The sequence below is a fragment of the Mobula hypostoma genome, chromosome 28 (assembly GCF_963921235.1).
Source record: "Mobula hypostoma chromosome 28, sMobHyp1.1, whole genome shotgun sequence".
NCBI classification, from domain to species: Eukaryota; Metazoa; Chordata; class Chondrichthyes; order Myliobatiformes; family Myliobatidae; genus Mobula; species Mobula hypostoma.
The window spans coordinates 35,421,538-35,440,682 of record NC_086124.1 but is presented as its reverse complement, the minus strand read 5'-3'; the positions used below and the strand labels follow the sequence as shown (position 1 = coordinate 35,440,682).

General features: G+C 51.0%; 1 protein-coding gene across 1 annotated transcript in view; it reads right to left on the bottom strand.

The window, feature by feature from the left end:
* Nucleotides 1-273: 273 nt before the first annotated feature.
* LOC134338989 (zinc finger protein 70-like) overlaps nt 274-19,145 on the bottom strand; it is a 31,288-nt gene continuing 12,416 nt past the window's right edge. The window contains exons 4-5 of the mRNA XM_063035211.1: nt 14,230-14,374; nt 274-7,581 (exon numbers count right to left, since the gene is read on the bottom strand). Coding sequence (XP_062891281.1) covers nt 6,396-7,581; nt 14,230-14,374 — 1,331 coding nt within the window. The 3' untranslated portion in view covers nt 274-6,395. The remainder of the gene's footprint in view (nt 7,582-14,229; nt 14,375-19,145) is intronic.

Below are 19,145 nucleotides of genomic sequence, written 5' to 3'. Positions count from 1 at the left end.
AATGGCCCGAGCTTAATTGTTGTGGAAAGACCTGAAGCACACAGTTCATGTAAGGAAGCCCACCAACATCCCAGAGTTTTGTAAGGAGGAATGGCCTAAAATTCCTCCAAGCCGATGTGCAAGACTGATCAATAGTTACCAGAAACGTTTGATTGAAGTTATTGCTGTACAAGGGGATCACACCAGTTACTGAAAGCAAAGGTTCACATACTTTTTCCAACAAATACATGTAATATTGGATCATTTCCTCAATAAATAAATGAACAAATACAATATTTGTGTTATTTATTTAATTAGGTTATCTTTATCTAGTTTTAGGACATGTGAAGATCCGATCACATTTTACATCATACAATATTTATGCAGAAATAGAAGATTCTACAGGGTTCACAAACTTTCTAGCACACTGTACATCACAAACAGCAGAGGTCCCAGCACAAACAAGAGAAAATCCGCAGACGCTGAAAATCTAAGCAATACACTCAAACTGCAATAGGAACTCAGCAGGCCAGGCAACATCTATGGAAAAAAGTACAGTCAACATTTTATGCCGAGCCCCTACAGCAGGGCTGGAGAAAAAAAGATGAAGAGTGTGAGAGGGGAGAGAGAAATACAAGGTTATAGGTGAAACTAGGAGGAGGGATGAAGTAAAGAGCTGGGAAGAGGGAGATGATGGGCCCCCTGGTGGTCCTTCCCCCCTTTTCTTTCTTCCATGGTCTTCTGTTCTCTCTAATCGGACTCCCCCTTCTCCAGCATTGTATCTCTCATCAATCAACTTCCCAGCTCTTTACTTCATCAGTCCCGAAAAGTCGACTATACTGTGTTCCATAGATGCTGCCTGCCCTGCTGAGATACCAGATCCTTGTGGAACACCACTAATTACAGATCTCCAGCTTGAATCAGGCCCTTCAATCACTATCATCTGTCTTCTATGCGCAAGCCAGTTCTGAATCCAAACAGCCAATTCACCATGGACTCCCACACACCTCAATCTTCTGGATTAGCCTGCTATGAGGGACTTCGTCAAACATCTTAATAAAATCCATGTAGACAACATTCACTGCCCTACCCTAACCAATCTCTCTCATTACCTTGTCAAAAATTAAGTTGGTAAGGCACCACCGGCTCTCTCTAATTAGGTCATGAGTTTCCAAATGCTCATTTATCCTAACCTTGGGATTTTCTCCAGTAGTTTCCCTATAACTGACATAAGACTCACTTGTCTATAGTTTCCAGAATTTTTCTTTGCTTCCTTCTTAAATAGAGATACAACATTAGCCACTCGCCAGTCCCCGGGGACCTTGCCTGTGGCTAGAAAGGACATGCAGATACTGGTCAAGGGCCCAGCAATCTCACCTTTTGCCTCCTTCAATAACCTGGGGTAAATCCCATCAGGACACCAGGTCACTCAGGACACTGACACTGGGAACTTATCCACCTTAATGCTTCATTTGATAACTTCCGAAGCTTTACATACTTTTCCTTTTTCTTCTTGACTAAATTCATCACCTCTCAGGACACCCGAGGTTCTCTCATCTTTCCATCCCTGCCCTTCCTTCTAACAGGAACTTACTTGTCTGATCTTTAAACACCCTTCACATGTCTGAAGTGGGCTTGCCCGAGAAACAGTGTTCCCAATAAACACTTCCTAGTTCCTGCCTAACACCCTTGTAATTTGCCCTACTCCAATTTGAAACTCTTCCACAAGAAAGTAAAGGTGTTGTGGTCACTGTAAGGTTGTCACCTGGCCAGGCTCATTACCCACCAGGTCCAGTACAGCCCCTCCTCTCGTTGGACCATCCACATATTGATTTAAGAAACTTTCCTGGATACATTTAACAAATTCTTCCCCTTGCACTAAGAAGGTCCCAGCTTGTATTAAGGAAGTTGAAATCTCTGTCTGTGTAAGAAAACTACCTCTGACATATCCCTCCCTATACTTTTCTCCAATCACCTTAAAAGTGAATGGCGATCCACTCGATCGATGCCTCTTATCTTGTACACCTCTATCAAGTCACTTCTCATCCTCCTCTCCAAAGAGAAAAGCCATGGCTCGATGGACCTTCTTTCATAAGCCATACTCTCTAGTCCAGGCAGCATCCCAGTAAATCTCCAGTGCACCCACGCTAAAGCTCACACCCTTCCTATGATGAGGTGACCAGAACTGAACACAATATTCCAAGTGTGGTCCAACCAGTTTCATAGAGCTGCAACATTACTAGTGGCTCTTGATCTCAATCTCCCAACAAATGAAGACACACTTTCTTAACCACCCTATCAACTTGTGCAGCTACTTTGGTGGGGGTCAATGGACATGGACCCCAATGATCCCTCTGTTCCTCCACACTGTTAAGAATCCTTCCATTAACCCTGTATTCTGCCTTTACGTTTGACCTTCCAGTGAATCACTTCACACTTTTCCAGATTGAACTGCATTTGCCACTTCTTAGACCAGCTCTACATCCTCTCAATGTCCCATTGTAACTCATGACAACCAGGGTTCCCAACCTTTTTTATACCCTGGACCAATAATATTAAGCAAGAGGTCCAGGTTGGGAGCCCGTTTTATACTCTCAACACCGCCATTTGCGTCATCTGCAAACTTACTAACCCACCCTTCTACTACCTCCTCCAAATAATCTATTTAAAAAAAATCACAAAGAGCAGGGGTCCCATTAATCTTTTTAAATGTTAAACATACCTGTCTCAACTACTACTTCTAGCAGCTAGTTCCACATGCTTGCTATCCTTGGCATGAAAAGATTACCCATCAGGTCCCTTTCAATGATCCTAAACCTATCCTGTGGAAAAAATTATTCCCCCCTCCCCTCCAATAATTTTAAAAGCTATAAGGTCTTCCCTCATTCTCCGTGTGTTCCAAGAAATAAAGACCTAGTCAGGCCAATCTCTCCTTTAACTCAGATCCTTGAGTCCTGGCAACATCCTCGTAAATCATCTTTGCACTCTCTCCTTCAGCAGGGTGACCACAACTTAATACTCCAAGTGCAGCCTCACCAACACCTGTAACATAATGTTCCAACTCCTGTACTCAGTGCCCTGATAAAGGCCAGCTTGACAAACACCTTCTTCACCACCCTGTCAACCTCCATTCCTAACCTTCAATCTCTCTCCATACTTAGTTTCGCAAATCCTCCCAAATCTCCTCTACACTCTTTCCAGCTCAATGGCATCTTTCCTACAGCGGGGTGACCAGAACTGAACACAATACTCCAAGTGGGGTCTCACCAGCATTTTATAGAACTGCAAAGTGACATCCCAAATCCTGTACAATGTATCTTCACTGGCACATTCTTTTCTCCCCTCTACACTCCAACCCCTTCTCAGTACACTGTGCTTGGCCGCAATGAAAGGCAGTCAGCTCTGCATTATTGGACGGGTTCTCTCCACAGATGCTGCAGTTTCTGATGCTGTCTCTGTGATTCTTTTGCTCGATGACACAGCTCTCGACTTCTTGACCCAACAGACGGTGGAACCAGGACTCAAGGAAGAGGAAAGTCCGAATGCCAAGAGTGGTCAAGGTTGGCATCTCCAATACGCTGGAAAGAAAGTTCAAGCTCATACCTGGGAAGATGGTGCAATGAGGCTTTGGAGGGGTTGTATACAAACTGAATGGGAATAGTGTGGCAAAGTGGTGGGGATATCAGAGTTTGGTGACACAGTGGACAGTGTAGAAATGGTGGGGATATCAGAGGCTGGTGGCACAGCAGACAGTGTAGAAATGGTGGGGATATCAGAGTTTGGTCACATTGTGGACAGTGCAGAAGTGGTGGGGATATCAGAGTTTAGTGACACAGTAGACAGTGTAGAAATGGTGAGGATATCAGAGTTTGGACACATTGTGGACAGTGTAGAAATAGTGGGGGATATCAGAGTTTGGTGATATTGTTGACAGTGTAGAAGTGGTGGGGATATCAGAGTTTGGTCACATTGTGGACCGTGTAGAAGTGGTGGGGGTTATCAGAGTTTGGTGACATTGTGGACCGTGTAGAAGTGGTGGGGGTTATCACAGAGACTGGTCACACTGTGGGCAGTGTAGAAGTGGTGGGGGTTATCAGAGTTTGGTGACACTGTGGACAGTGTAGAAATGGTGGGGATATCACAGTTTGGTCACATTGTGGACCGTGTAGAAATGGTGGGAATATCACAGAGACTGGTGACATTGTGGACCGTGTAGAAGTGGTGGGGATATCACAGAGTTTGGTCACATTGTGGACAGTGTAGAAATAGTGGGGGATATCAGAGTTTGGTGATATTGTTGACAGTGTAGAAGTGGTGGGGATATCAGAGTTTGGTGACATTGTGGACCGTGTAGAAGTGGTGGGGGTTATCACAGAGACTGGTCACACTGTGGGCAGTGTAGAAGTGGTGGGGGTTATCAGAGTTTGGTGACACTGTGGACAGTGTAGAAATGGTGGGGATATCACAGTTTGGTCACATTGTGGACCGTGTAGAAATGGTGGGAATATCACAGAGACTGGTGACATTGTGGACCGTGTAGAAGTGGTGGGGATATCACAGAGTTTGGTCACATTGTGGACCGTGTAGAAGTGGTGGGGGATATCAGAGTTTGGTGACATTGTGGACCGTGTAGAAGTGGTGGGGGTTATCAGAGTTTGGTCACACTATGGACAGTGTAGAGATGGTGGGGATATCACAGAGACTGGTGACATTGTGGACAGTGTAGAAGTGGTGGGGATATCAGAGCTTGGTCACACTGTGGACAGTGTAGAAGTGGTGGGGATATCAGAGTTTGGTCACATTGTGGACAGTGTGGAAATGGTGGGGGATATCACAGAGATTAGTGTCATTGTGGACAGTGTAGAGATGGTGGGGATATCACAGAGACTGGTGACATTGTGGACAGTGTAGAAGTGGTGGGGATATCAGAGTTTGGTCACACTGTGGACCGTGTGGAAATGGTGGGGGATATCACAGAGATTAGTGTCATTGTGGACAGTGTAGAAAGCTTTGAGGGTTACAACAGGATGGGATACAGAGCTGAACTGAGAAGTGGCAAAGACAGTTCAATCTGAAAAAGTGTGAAGTGATTCACTCTGTAAGGTCAAATTTGAAGGCAGAGTACAGGATTAATGGCAGGATTCTTCACAGTGTGGAGGAACAGGGGGATCTTGGCGTCCACATCATAGAAGAATCATAGTTGCGTGCAAGGTGATAGGGTGGTTAAGGCAGCATATGGTGCACTGGCCTTCATTTCGAGAGCTGCAAGGTAATGTTGCAGCTCTATAAAACTCTGGTTAGACCACACTTGGAGTGTCGTGTTCAGTTCTGGTTGCCTCATTACAGGAAGGATGTGGGAGCTTTAGAGAAGGTGCACCTGGATCTGACTGAATTGGAGAGTAAGTTATGTGGAGAAACTTGGTTGTTTTTTCTGGATTATCAGAAACTAAGCAAACATATCAAAGTTTACAATATAGTTCATGATCTGAGTGTAGGTCAATGGGACTAGGCAGATTAATAGTTTGGCATGGACTAGATGGGCCAAAGGTATGTTTGTGTGGTGTAGTGCTCAATGTAAAGCACAGAACAGGATAGAGAGCATCTTTTCATTTGTCATTAGGTAGAAGTGACAAATACCAGAGCATAGCTCTAAGGTGTGATGAGGAGAAGTGTGAGGAAATTCATAGTTTTACACGGTCACTGGTAGGTGTGTGGAATGTGCTGGTGAGGGAAGCAGATCTGATAGAGGCAGTCAAGAGGCCTTTAGACAGACACATGGTGGAAGGTGCGATATGGGGCAAGTTCAGAGGAGATGGTGGGGCAGATTTTTTTTACACAGTGGTCAGTGTGTGGGAGGTGCTTGAAGCAGATATGATAGATGGACTCACTAAGAGGCAGGGAAAGGAGGGAGATGGATCACGTGCAGGCGCATTGGATTGGTTAAAATGGCATTGTGGTCAGTACAGATATTGTGGGCCAAAGAGCCAATTTATGTTAAAATCAACACCCCCTCCAAACGCCAGTTTTGTTCTTTTCCCCACGTTTTTATTCAGGGCATCTTTCTCCTCATACAAGCCAGGGCGGGGGGGGGGGGTTAGGAGGGAGGGGGAGAGAGATAGAGAGAAAGAGACAGAAGAAGAGAGAAAAGACATCCCATTTAACATGTTGGACCATGAGTTCTGTTGCTCTCTGGATGGGATCCCACATCTTCGCTGGGTTCCAGACCCATCACCACCAAAATCTCCCCAACTTCCACCAGGCTCCAACAAGGGGGAATAACAGACTTACCCCACACTCTTCCTCATGGACTATGGGGGGGGGGGAGAAAAGTGAGGACAGGGTAGCTGGTTATTTCTTGATGGGGTGGGGTGAGGGGAGAGAGTGGAGCCCCATCACCACCGCTCCTGCCCTGGCCCTCAGAGATGAGAGCGCTGGTGTACAGCGAGAGAGGAGGAGGTGGCAAAGGCCCTGGCGCAGATGGGGCAGCGGAAGGGACGCTCACCGGTGTGGGTGCGCCGGTGGTTCAGCAGGCTGGAGGACTGGGCGAAGGCCCGGCCGCAGGACTGGCAGCGGAAGGGACGCTCGCCGGTGTGGGTGCGCCGGTGGTTTAGCAGTGTGGACAGCTGGGTGAAGGAGCGGCCGCAGGCCTGGCAGCGATGCGGCTTCTCACCCAGGTGGATGCGCTGGTGGTTGAGCAGGGTGGACAGCTGGCTGAAGGAACGTGGGCACAGCTCGCACCCAAAGGGCCTCTCGCCAGTGTGGGTGCGCCGATGTTTGAGGGCGTCTGAGGACTGGGCAAAGGAGCGGCCACAGGTCGGACACTGGTGGCTCCGGGATAGCGAGTCTGGGCTGTGGCAGAGGGGGCGGCGGGAGGAGGGCGAAGGGGTAGGTGAGGGTGAAGGAGAGGGGGAGGAGGAGGGAGGGGGAGCAGGATGTGGCTCGTGGCTCTGCCGTCGGTGATGCAGCAGCTTGGCCGAGGTGGGGAATGACTTGCCGCAGGCAGCGCAGCGGTAAGGCCGCTCGCCGTCATGGGCCTGCCGGTGCATGGCCAGCGAGGACCCGTAGGCGAAGCGGCGGTGGCAGACGGGGCACTGGTATGGACGCTCACCGGCATGGGTTCGCCGGTGTGCAGCCAGCTCCGAGGGCTGGGCAAAGGCCTCTTGGCAGACATCACAGAGAAAAGGCCGGTCGCTGGTGTGACTGCTACGGTGTACCAGTAGCTGGGCCGGTGTGCCAAAGGCCTGGCCACAGACAGGGCAGCGGTGGGGAGTGTCTGCTACCTCCTCCTCCTGCTTTCCCTCCTCCCGGCCAGCATCAGCAAGGCTAGCCCGGTGACTGAGGATGTCCGAGGGCTGGGTGGAGGGGCGAGGCCGCTTGCCAGCTGGCACAACCCCTCCCTCTCTCAGCCGGCGTGACACCGCCCTCCTGGGCCGTGGGGAAATCGTGTCCTCCAATTCCCAGCCCTCCTCTTCTTCCTCCTCCTCTTCTTCTTCCTCTTCCTTTTTCATGGCCGCCAGGTCTTCCTCCATCTGCCCAGCGTCTCCTTGTTCAGCTGGGGGTCTGCAGTTTGTGGGTGGTGGGGAAGGATGGGGTGGGCTCTGCCTGCAGGGAAAAGAGGAAGGCCTGTCACAGTGAGGAGATGAGAGCAATGGGCATCCCTCCCGTCCACCACACGCTCAACCCTTCCTGCTAATGAGGGTGTCTTCAAAACGCAGTGTCTCACGACACTTAGGACCTGCGTGGCATGCTCTCTTCTTGGTCAACCTGTCCCCATAAACCATCTTCTCTAATCTGAGCAGCCTGAGTAAATAAAATGTGTCACGTTTCTGTCAGAGATTCGATACATCGCCAAAGATTCCCACAGATTTCTACCCAAGACTTGCCTTCTTCTCATTACCATCACTGAGGATCAGGTAGAGGAGCCAGAAGACCCACACTCAATGATTCAGGAACAGTTTCTTCCCTTCCACCATCAGATTTCTGAATGATCCATAAATTCATGAACACTGCCTCACTATCCCTCTTTTGCACAGTGGATTCCAGTTAATTACTTCATTGGTTAATTGGAGCAGCTGCTTCTTTAGGACAACTCTTAAATAGAAACTAATCGAGAAAATAGCCAGGGTTCTTTTTGCTTATTTGGGACAGGAGACTCTTTCTAACTAACATCAGTCGCATGCACTTGTGCGACCATTACACACTACGATGTACTTAGAGTAAACAGCATTACTCCTGTGACCATTACACACTACGATGTGCTTACAGCAAACAGCATTAGTCGTGTGACCATTACACACTACGATGTACTTAGAGCAAACAGCATTAGTCGTGTGTGTTTGTGTTATGTTATCGAGCGGAAGCAGATTTGGGGGATGCAATTGTTGACAGCATTGCATCAAAACACCAAGATATGAAATATGAAGACGAGCAGAGTGATGAAGATGACACACCTGAATGTGAGTTAGTGACTACACAGAATGCCAGGAAATTTATTGTTGAAATAGGATACTAGTTCATGTAGGAAGGCAATGAAGGCAGTGCATTATCTGCACTAGATTTTGTTCATTTACGGTCAATCAAAAGAACACAGCAGCATACACCAGATGAATTCCTCCGTCAATGACTATTAGCAACTGAAACACGAGAAATTCTGCAAAGCACACAAAATGCTGGAGGAACTCAGGAGGTCAGGCAGCATCTATGGAAAAGAGTAAACAGTCGATATTTCAGGCCAAGACTCAAGGGTCTTCGCCTGAAACATCAACTGTTTAGTCATTTCCATAGCTGTTGCCTAACTTGCTGAGTTCCTCCAGCATTTTGTTCAAAGGGTCAAAGCATATATCCATAAACAACTGAAATTTGTCTTCTGCGATTGCCATGAAACAAAGAAACAGCATGAAAGTCGTTCAGAGAAACATCAAACCCACCTGCTGCACAAAAAAGGACAGCATCCCATTCAAACCCCCCCCCAACAAAACCGAACAAGAACATCAACCCCCCCACACACAAAACAGAAAAGGAATGGGCAATAAAAAACGCAAAAAATAAAATCTGAAGAAGTCCATAAACACAATAGTCCGATCCATAAACGCAGAACGATAGCATCCTACGATATCACAAATTCACTGAGAGGGATACCGCACGAGGCAGCGGCCAACCCGCCTGCCACAGAGAGCCCCACAGCAACAGGCCGCTCACAGACTCCTTGGCAGTGATCAAAAGGGAGGCAGTCAGCACTGAACTCTCGGTCACCATCCTCGATGTCTCAGTCTTCCTCGATGCCTTAATTGGCGATTCGTGGACTCTTTGACCAGCGAAATAGAGTCAAACATCAGCTCGCCCCGAAGTTTATTTGCATTGAGGCCATCTGAGTTTGCGCTCGCTTCCCGGAATCTTCTCAGCAACAGCAAAGCGCTGGATCACTCAAACGATCTCCAAACGGTAAATCACAGGCTCTAACAGTCCCAGAAACACATGTAAGGTGAAAAACAAGACGTAAAAGTAGTAAAAAAAGACATTTTTGTGAGCTATCCGGCAGATGTTGACCAAGGGAGCATTATATGCTGGCTCCATTTAACTGGAAGTCTGCTTCCTTTCGTGTGTGTTGCTTTGGATTTCCAGCATCTGCAGAATCTCTTATCTGACCTTTTTATACCTTTGTAACTACTTTCATGAAACTTTGGCTAACTGGGCCAACTGCTTAATTGGACCAAAAAGTACAGGTCCCGACGTGTCCCAATTAACTGGAATCCACTGGATTTCTTATTGTACCTGACTGTAATTTTTATGTCTTGCAGTGTACAACAGATGTCAACAATAATCAACATGATTCAGATTCCTCTGCAATCCACCTCGACCTCTCCAACATTTAAGATTCAAACATATTTATCATGGGTCGATTAAACACACAAGGATGTGCTGGGGCCACAATACTCAGCAGAACAACACAGAACACAAGCCTCTTTGCTCCCTCCCAGACGACGAGCCTCTGACTACCCCAGCGGAGTAGCAGGACTTCGATGGCTCGCCTGGACCCTCTGGATGGGCAATATCACGGCACAGGAACCAGCCCTTCAGCCCATTAGATCTGTTCTGGTCTACATGCAGAATGAAAATGAATCCCTGCTGCCTCCACATGGGCCACCTTCCTCCCAACATACCTGCGTCCACCAACAGCACATTCCTCACACGCACCACTCCGATGCTCCAGAGAAACAACCCAGGTTTATCCAACCTCTCCTTATAATGCATGCCCTGGCGAATCTATTCCTCACCCTCTATATATCAACCTGCTGGATTAGATCCCAGCCTGTAACCCACTCTCAGGGAAATGTTATTCTATATATAAGTGTCCCCAACCCCTGGGTTAGGTCCCAGTCCCGGGGAACTGTTATGCTGTATATAAATGCCTGTAGTCCACACCCTTGATGTGGTTTGAAGGCAAGCATGCCTCAATGACCCACAGAGCTATGCTGGCTTTATGCTTTGGCTCTCGGTGGGGTCACCCATACCAAACAGGTCAAAGGGTAGAGGACAGGCTCAGAGTGGTCCACCGGTCCTCCAGGCTCAGGACTAGCAACCCTGCTGGTAAAACTAAATTGTTACGGAAACAGCAACGAAGAATCCTTTTACATCGGAGTGCAATTGTACTCCTGAGTCTCCATCAACAGTGAAAACCGAGAGGAAGCTACTGAGACGATGAAGGAGTCCTGACACCACCAGAGCGGGAGAACCTTCGTTGTTGCCTAGGAGTGAGGGATGACGAGGAGTGGGAGAGGGCAGGGAGATGGGATTGGAGAGGCAAAGGGATGGGGGAGGTGTGGGAGAGGGGAGATGGAAGGGATTGGAGAGGCAAAGGGATAGGGGAGGCGTGGGAGAGGGCAGGGAGATGGGATTGGAGAGGCAAAGGGATGACGAGGTGTGGGAGAGGGCAGGGAGATGGGATTGGAGAGGCAAAGGGATGGAGGAGGTGTGGGAGAGGGGAGATGGAAGGGATTGGAGAGGCAAAGGGATAGGGGAGGCGTGGGAGAGGGCAGGGAGATGGGATTGGAGAGGCAAAGGGATAGGGGAGGCGTGGGAGAGGGCAGGGAGATGGGATTGGAGAGGCAAAGGGATGGAGGAGGCGTGGGAGAGGGCAGGGAGATGGGATTGGAGAGGCAAAGGGATGGGGGAGGTGTGGGAGAGGGCAGATGGATGGGATTGGAGAGGCAAAGGGATGGGGGAGGTGTGGGAGAGGGCAGATGGATGGGATTGGAGAGGCAAAGGGATGGGGGAGGTGTGGGAGAGGGCAGATGGATGGGATTGGAGAGGCAAAGGGATGACGAGGTGTGGGAGAGGGCAGATAGAAGGGATTGGAGAGGCAAAGGGATGGGGAGGTGTCGGAGAGGGCAGATGGATGGGATTGGAGAGGCAAAGGGATGGGGGAGGTGTCGGAGAGGGCAGATGGATGGGATTGGAGAGGCTAAGGGATGGGGGAGGTGTGGGAGAGGGGAGATGGAAGGGATTGGAGAGGCAAAGGGATGGGGGAGGTGTGGGAGAGGGCAGATGGATGGGATTGGAGAGGCAAAGGGATGACGAGGTATAGGAGAGGGCAGGGAGATGGGATTGGAGAGGCAAAGGGATGGAGGAGGCGTGGGAGAGGGCAGGGAGATGGGATTGGAGAGGCAAAGGGATGACGAGGTGTGGGAGAGGGCAGATAGAAGGGATTGGAGAGGCAAAGGGATGGGGGAGGTGTCGGAGAGGGCAGATGGATGGGATTGGAGAGGCAAAGGGATGGGGGAGGTGTCAGAGAGGGCAGATGGATGGGATTGGAAAGGCAAAGGGATGGGGGAGGTGTGGGAGAGGGCAGGGAGATGGGATTGGAGAGGCAAAGGGATGACGAGGTGTGGGAGAGGGCAGATGGAAGGGGAGGGAGATGGGATTGGAGAGGCAAAGGGATGGGGGAGGTGTCAGAGAGAGGAGATGGAAGGGGAGGAGGGAGATGGCATTGAATGGGGAGGAATGGGAAAAACAGATGGGGTTGATGGTTGGTGGACCAGAGAGATGGGGAGCAGGAGGTGTGGGAGATGGAAGGGGAGGGACATGGAGAGATGAGGGAGACGGAAGGAGAGGGTGAGGCCAGGAGAGAGGTAGGGAAGGTGAAGACAGAAGTGGGAAGAGAGAAGGGAACAGTGTGGGGAGGAAGGAGGTGGGGAGAGGGTGAGGGGTGGAGGGAGGTGGGGAGGAGGGAAGGGAAGGCGGAGAGAGGGTTTGGGGAGGATGGAAGTGAGGGGAGGAGGGGAGGATGGAAGTGAGGGGAGGAGGGGAGGGGGGGAGGAGGGGGGTGAGGGGAGGAGGGAAGCCAGGTGAGGGGAGGAGGGAGGAGGAGAGAGGGTGAGGGGAGGAGGGAGGTGGGGAGGAGGAGAGGGTGAGGGGAGGGGGGGAGGGGAGAGGGAGGCGGGCGAGGGGAGGAGGGAAGCAGAGAGGGTGAGGGGAGGAGGGAGGTGGGAGGAGGGGAGAGGGGGAGGAGGAGAGAGGGGGAGGGGAGAGAGGGGAGGGGGAGGAGGAGGAGGAGGGGGAGGAGGAGGAGGAGGGAGAGGGGGAGGAGGAGGGGAGAGGGGGAGGAGGAGGGGGAGGAGGAGGGGAGAGGGGGAGGAGGGGGGGAGGAGGGGAGAGGGGGAGGAGGGGGGAGGAGGGGAGAGGGGGAGGAGGGGGAGGAGGGGAGAGGGGGAGGAGGGGAGAGGGGGAGGGGAGGGGAGGAGGGGAGAGGGGGAGGAGGGGGAGGGGGGAGAGGGGGAGGAGGGAAGTGAGGTGAGGGGAGGAGGATAGAGGGTGAGGGGAGGGGAGGAGGATAGAGGGTGAGGGGAGGGGAGGAGGATAGAGGGTGAGGGGAGGAGGGAGGAGGATAGAGGGTGAGGGGAGGAGGGAGGTGGGGAGGAGAGGGTGAGGAGGGAGGAGGGAGAGGGTGAGGAGGGAGGAGGAGAGAGGGTGAGGAGGGAGGAGAGAGGGTGAGGAGGGAGGAGGAGAGAGGGTGAGGAGGCAGGAGGAGAGAGGGTGAGGAGGGAGGAGGGGTGAGGGTGAGGAGGGAGGAGGGGTGAGGGTGAGGAGGGAGGAGGGGTGAGGGTGAGGAGGGAGGAGGGGTGAGGGTGAGGAGGGAGGAGGGGTGAGGGTGAGGAGGGAGGAGGAGAGAGGGGGAGGAGGGAGGAGGAGAGGGGGGAGGAGGGAGGTGGAGAGGAGGGGAGGAGGATAGAGGGTGAGGGGAGGAGGATAGAGGGTGAAGGGAGGAGGATAGAGGGTGAGGGGAGGAGGATAGAGGGTGAGGGGAGGAGGATAGAGGGTGAGGGGAGGAGGGAGGAGGATAGAGGGTGAGGGGAGGAGGGAGGTGGGGGGAGGAGGAAGAGGGGGAGGAGGAGAGAGGGGAGGAGGAGGAGAGAGGGGAGGAGGAGGAGAAGGTGAGGGGAGGAGGGAAGTGAGGGTGAGGGGAGGAGGGAAGTGAGGGTTGAGGGGAGGAGGGACGAGGAGGGACGAGAGGGTGACGGGAGGAGAGGGGAGGAGGAGGGAGGGTGAGGGGAGGAGGGAAGTGGGGTGAGGGGAGGAGGGAAGTGGGGTGAGGGGAGGAGGGAAGTGAGGTGAGGGGAGGAGGGAAGTGAGGTGAGGGGAGGAGGGAAGTGAGGTGAGGGAAGTGAGACGGGAGGAGGGAAGTACGGTGACAGGAAGTGAAGGGAGGTGAGGGAAGTGAGGTGAGGGGAGGAGGAGGGAGGGTGAGGGGAGGAGGGAAGGTGAGGGGAGGAGGGAAGGGAGCAGACGGAAGTGATCTGAGAGGAGGAGGGAGGGTGAGGGGAGGAGGAGGGAGGGTGGGGGGAGGAGGAGGGAGGGTGAGGGGAGGAGGGAAGTGAGGTGAGGGGAGGAGGAGAGAGGGTGACGGGAGGGAGGGTGAAGGGAAGTGAGGTGAGGGGAGGAGGAGGGAGGGTGAGGGGAGGAGGAGGGAGGGTGAGGGGAGGAGGAGGGAGGGTGGGGGGAGGAGGAGGGAGGGTGAGGGGAGGAGGGAAGTGAGGTGAGGGGAGGAGGAGGGAGGGTGAGGGGAGGCGGAGGGAGGGTGAGGGGAGGAGGGAAGCGGAGTGGGCAGGCGGTGCTTCACGGGCCCCGCCTCCTCGGACGCCCCGGAGAGGAGGAGCGGTGAAGGGAGGAGGGAGAGAATGCGGTAGCACTTCCACTTCCGGCTTCCAGAAATTTCTCCGTACGCCCCTCCCCCCTGCGCAGCCGTCACTTCACCTCAGGCCCCGTTCCGCCGCTACTCGGTTCCTAGCCGCTCCGTCGCCGCCTCTTCCCCAGTCGCTGCCTGCCTCATCGACTGAGGCGAGGGGCCCCTCTGGGAGGTGGGGCGGCTCTGGCGTCCAGAGGCGGGAATGTGGTCTGCCTATTCATCCAATCGGCACTGGATACGGATGTGATGGGCAGCAGCGCCATCCAATCGCCGATTCGATCGCGCCCCTCTCCCTCTCCTTTCCGTTTCGCAGTCTTCTCGCGCCGTGTAAAGCGCGGCTCAATCATCACGTGACACGTTGACCAATCACCCGCGCCCATTGATTGTCAATCACATCGCGACCCCGCCCATTCCTTGCAAGAAGCACCAACTGCGCAGCGGTGCCCACTTTCTCTTGTTCTTATTGGACTAAGCGAGTGCCAATCAACAGTGGCGCGAAATTCTCCCTCCCGCCCCTGAGGTACTCCACTTGGCGGGAGACCCGAGTGCATGATTGAAGGACTTTTTTTCTGAATTTTCTCCTCCAAAAATATAGTCAGCAGTGAATATATGAAGTAAAGAAAGATGTTTCAACCTTTGAAGACCCCAGACTATTTAGAAACAGAATCTTCACAAGGGATCTGGCGGGCATTTCCATATCATTCATGATACTACTCAGGGCCATTTTTGCATAGTGAGGAAAGAAAATATGCAATAAAAGTGCCCGCAAATGAAGGCTGACACTGGAGGATGTTGAGGCTGGGCTGGCAGAGAATGGCATGTCATCAACATGCTTTGGACAGTGGTGGTTATCCACTGAAGGTTCGCTCTGCATGAAGAGAATAGCAGTGAATTGTTGGAACACCAAATGAGTAAAATGGAAAGGAATGGCACCATGTTGGTGAACTTTATGAAGTTTCTTTGGCAGAAGGCTCCAAGACCTGCAGAATCTCTAGAACTTGAAAAGGTCTCTGTTCATTAGACAAACAAGAATGGTGTTCATGGAAGAACACCACAGAGAAAACCACTGCTCTCCAAAAAAAAATACATTGCTGCACATCTCAAGTTTGCAAAAGACCACCTGGATGTTCCATAATGCTTCTGGGACAATGTTCTGTGGTCAAATGAGACAAAAGTTGACCTTTTTGGCAGAAATGCACACCACAAGATTTGGAGGAGAAAGGGCACTGCACACCAACACTAAAACCTCATCCCAACTGGTGGAAGGAGCATCATGGTTTGGGGCTTTGCTGCCTCAGGGTCTGGACAGCTGCAATGAACAATGAATTCAAAATTGTATCAAGACATTTTACAGGAGAATGTCAGGGTAGCAGTCTATCACCAATAGGGCTCAATAGAAGCTAGATGATGCAACAAGACAATGACCCAAAAGACAAAAGTAAATCAACAGAATGTTTTACAAAGAAAATTTGTGTCTTCCAATCCAATTGAGATGCTGTGGCAGGGCCTGTAGAGGAAGGAATCCCAGAAATACTTATGGACTGAAACAGTTTGGTATGGAGAAAATGTCTAAAATTCACCCTTGCCTTTGTGCAAGTCTGATTGGTAGCTACAGCAAACGTTTGGTGGAGGTTATTACAGCTAAAGGAGATTTTACCAGTGATTAAATAGAAGGGTTTACACACTTGTTCCAGCCTGCTCTATGAAAGATGAAATAATGAGTTCAATAAAGACATGAAAGTACAATTGCTTGTGTGTGTAAAGTTTAGACAGATTGTGCTTGGCTATTATTGTGATATGCCGCACTGTCTGGGAAATCATATATACCAGGGGAATGGAGTGTTAAACCGCGGACACACACTCCCCAGTACTGAGGGAGTGCCACACTGTCTGGTCAGATGTATATACAGGTATACTCAATGAATGCAGTTTTGAACCGCAGACACACACACCCCGCAGAGGGTGTCTCACACTGTCTGGGGAGATGTATATACTCAGGGAATGGATCGTTAAACCGTAGACACATACTCCCCGGTTCTGAGGGAGTGTCACACAGTCTGGGGAGATGTTTCTACTCAGGGAATGGAGTGTTAAACCGTAGACACACACTCCCTGGAACTGAGGGAGTTGTATAAACTTGGGGATTGGAGTGTTAAACCTGGACATACTGCCCGGTACTGAGGGAGTGTCACACTGTCTGGGGAGATGTATCTACTCAGCAAATGGAGTGTTAAACCATAGACACACACTCCCCGGAACAGAGGGAGTGCCACACTATCTGGGAAGATGAAAAACTTGAGGACTGGATTGTTAAAACGTAGACACACAATACCCGGTACTGGGGAAATTTAACACTGTCTGGGGAGCTGTATATACTCGGGAAATGGAGTGTTAAACCACATTCACACACTCCCCAATACGGAGGAAGTGTCACACTGTCTGTGGAGATGTATATACTCAGCGAACGGAGTGTTAAACCGCAGACACACACTCCCCGGGACAGTGGGAGTGTCACACGATCTGGGAAGATGAAAAACTCAGGGAATGGATTGTTAAACTGCAGCCACACACTCTCCGGTACTGAGGGAGTGTCACACTGTCTGGGAAATGTGACTGTGCACACTCCCTTGCACAGATGGTGTTTCACAATGTCTGTGGAGATGTATATATTCATGAAATGGAGCATTCAACCACAGACACACACTCTCCGGTACTGGGGGAGTCTCATACCGTCTGGGAAATGTATGTACTCGGGGAATGGTGTGTTAAACCACATTCACACACTTCCCAGTACTGAGGGAGTGTCACACTGTCTGGGAAATGTATGTACTCGGGGAATGGTGTGTTAAACCACATTCACACACTTCCCAGTACTGAGGGAGTGTCACACTGTCTGGGAAATGTATGTACTCGGGGAATGGAGTGTTAAACCACATTCACACACTCTCCAATACTGAGGGAGTGTCACACTGTCTGGGGAGATGAAAAACTCAGGGAACGGATTGTTAAACTGCAGCCACACACTCTCCGGTACTGAGGGAGTGTCACACTGTCTGGGAAATGTATGTACTCGGGGAATGGTGTGTTAAACCACTGACGCACACTCACCGGTACAGAGGGAGTGTCATACTGTCTGGGGAGTTGTATAAACTTGGGGATTGGAGTGTTAAACATGGACACACACACCTGGAACTGAGGGAGTGTCACACTGTCTGGGGAGATGCATAAACTCGGGGAACAGAGTGTTAAACCATAGACAGACACTTCCTGGGACAGAGTGAGTGTCACACTATCTGGGAAGAAAAAAAAACGCGGGGAATGGAGTGTTAAACCGCAGACACACTCTCCCTGGTACTGACGGAGTGCCAAACTATCTGGGAACTGTATATAGTCAGCAAATGGAGTGTGAAAGCGCAGACAACACTCCCCTATACTGAGAGAGTGTCACACTGTCTGGGGAGATGCAAGATGCATAAATCGGGGAACTGATTGTTAAACCACAGACGCACACTCACCGGTACAGAGGGAGTGTCATACTGTCTGGGGAGTTGTATAAACTTGGGGATTGGAGTGTTAAACCTGGACACACACTCCCCAGGACAGAGGGAGTACCACACCATCTAGAGAGATGAAAAGCTGTCTGGGAAATGTATATACTTGGGAAATGGAGTGTTAAACCGCAGACGCACACTCCCCAATACTGAGGGAGTGTCACACTGTCTGGGGAGATGTTTCTACTCGAGGAATGGAGTGTTAAACTGCAAACACTCCTCGGGTCAGAGGGAGTTTCTATCTGGGGAGCAGTATATACTCGGGGAATGGTGTGTTAAACCACTGCCACACATTCGTCAGTACTGAGGAGTGCCACACTATCTGGGGAGATGATACACTTGGGGAATGGATTGTTAAAACGCAGACACACACTCCCCTGTATTCAGGTAGTTTCGCACTATCTGGGGATATGAAAAACTCCGGGAACGGATTGATTAACTGCAGCCACACACTCCCCGGTACAGAGGGAGTGTCATACTGTCTGGGGAGATGTATATACTCGGGGAACAGAGTGTTAAACCTGGACACACACTCTCCGGTACTGAGGGAGTGTCACACTACCTGGGAAATGTATATACTCAGCCAATGGAGTGTTAAACCGCAGACAACTCTCCCCGGTACTGAGGGAGAGTCACACTGTCTGGGGAGATGAAAAACTCAGGGAATGGATTGTTAAACTGCAGCCACACGCTCCCCAGTACTGAGGGAGTGTCACACTGTCTGGGAAATGTATGTACTCGGGGAATGGTGTGTTAAACCACTGACGCACACTCACCGGTACAGAGGGAGTGTCATACTGTCTGGGGAGTTGTATAAACTTGGGGATTGGAGTGTTAAACATGGATACACACACCTGGAACTGAGGGTGTTTCACAGCGTCTGGGGAGTTGTATAAACTTGGGGATTGGAGTGTTAAACATGGATACACACACCTGGAACTGAGGGTGTTTCACAGCGTCTGGGGAGATGCATAAACTCAGGGAACGGATTGTTAAACTGCAGACGCACACTCCCCAATACTGAGGGAGTGTCACACTGTCTGGGGAGATGCATAAACTCAGGGAACGGAGTGTTAAACCATAGACAGACACTTCCTGGGACAGAGTGAGTGTCACACTATCTGGGAAGAAAAAAAAACGTGGGGAATGGAGTGTTAAACCGCAGACACACTCTCCCTGGTACTGACGGAGTGCCACACTATCTGGGAACTGTATATAGTCAGCAAATGGAGTGTTAAAGCGCAGACAACACTCCCCTATACTGAGAGAGTGTCACACTGTCTGGGGAGATGCAAGATGCATAAATCGGGGAACTGATTGTTAAACCACAGACGCACACTCACTGGTACAGAGGGAGTGTCATACTGTCTGGGGAGTTGTATAAACTTGGGGATTGGAGTGTTAAACCTGGACACACGCTCCCCAGTACTGAG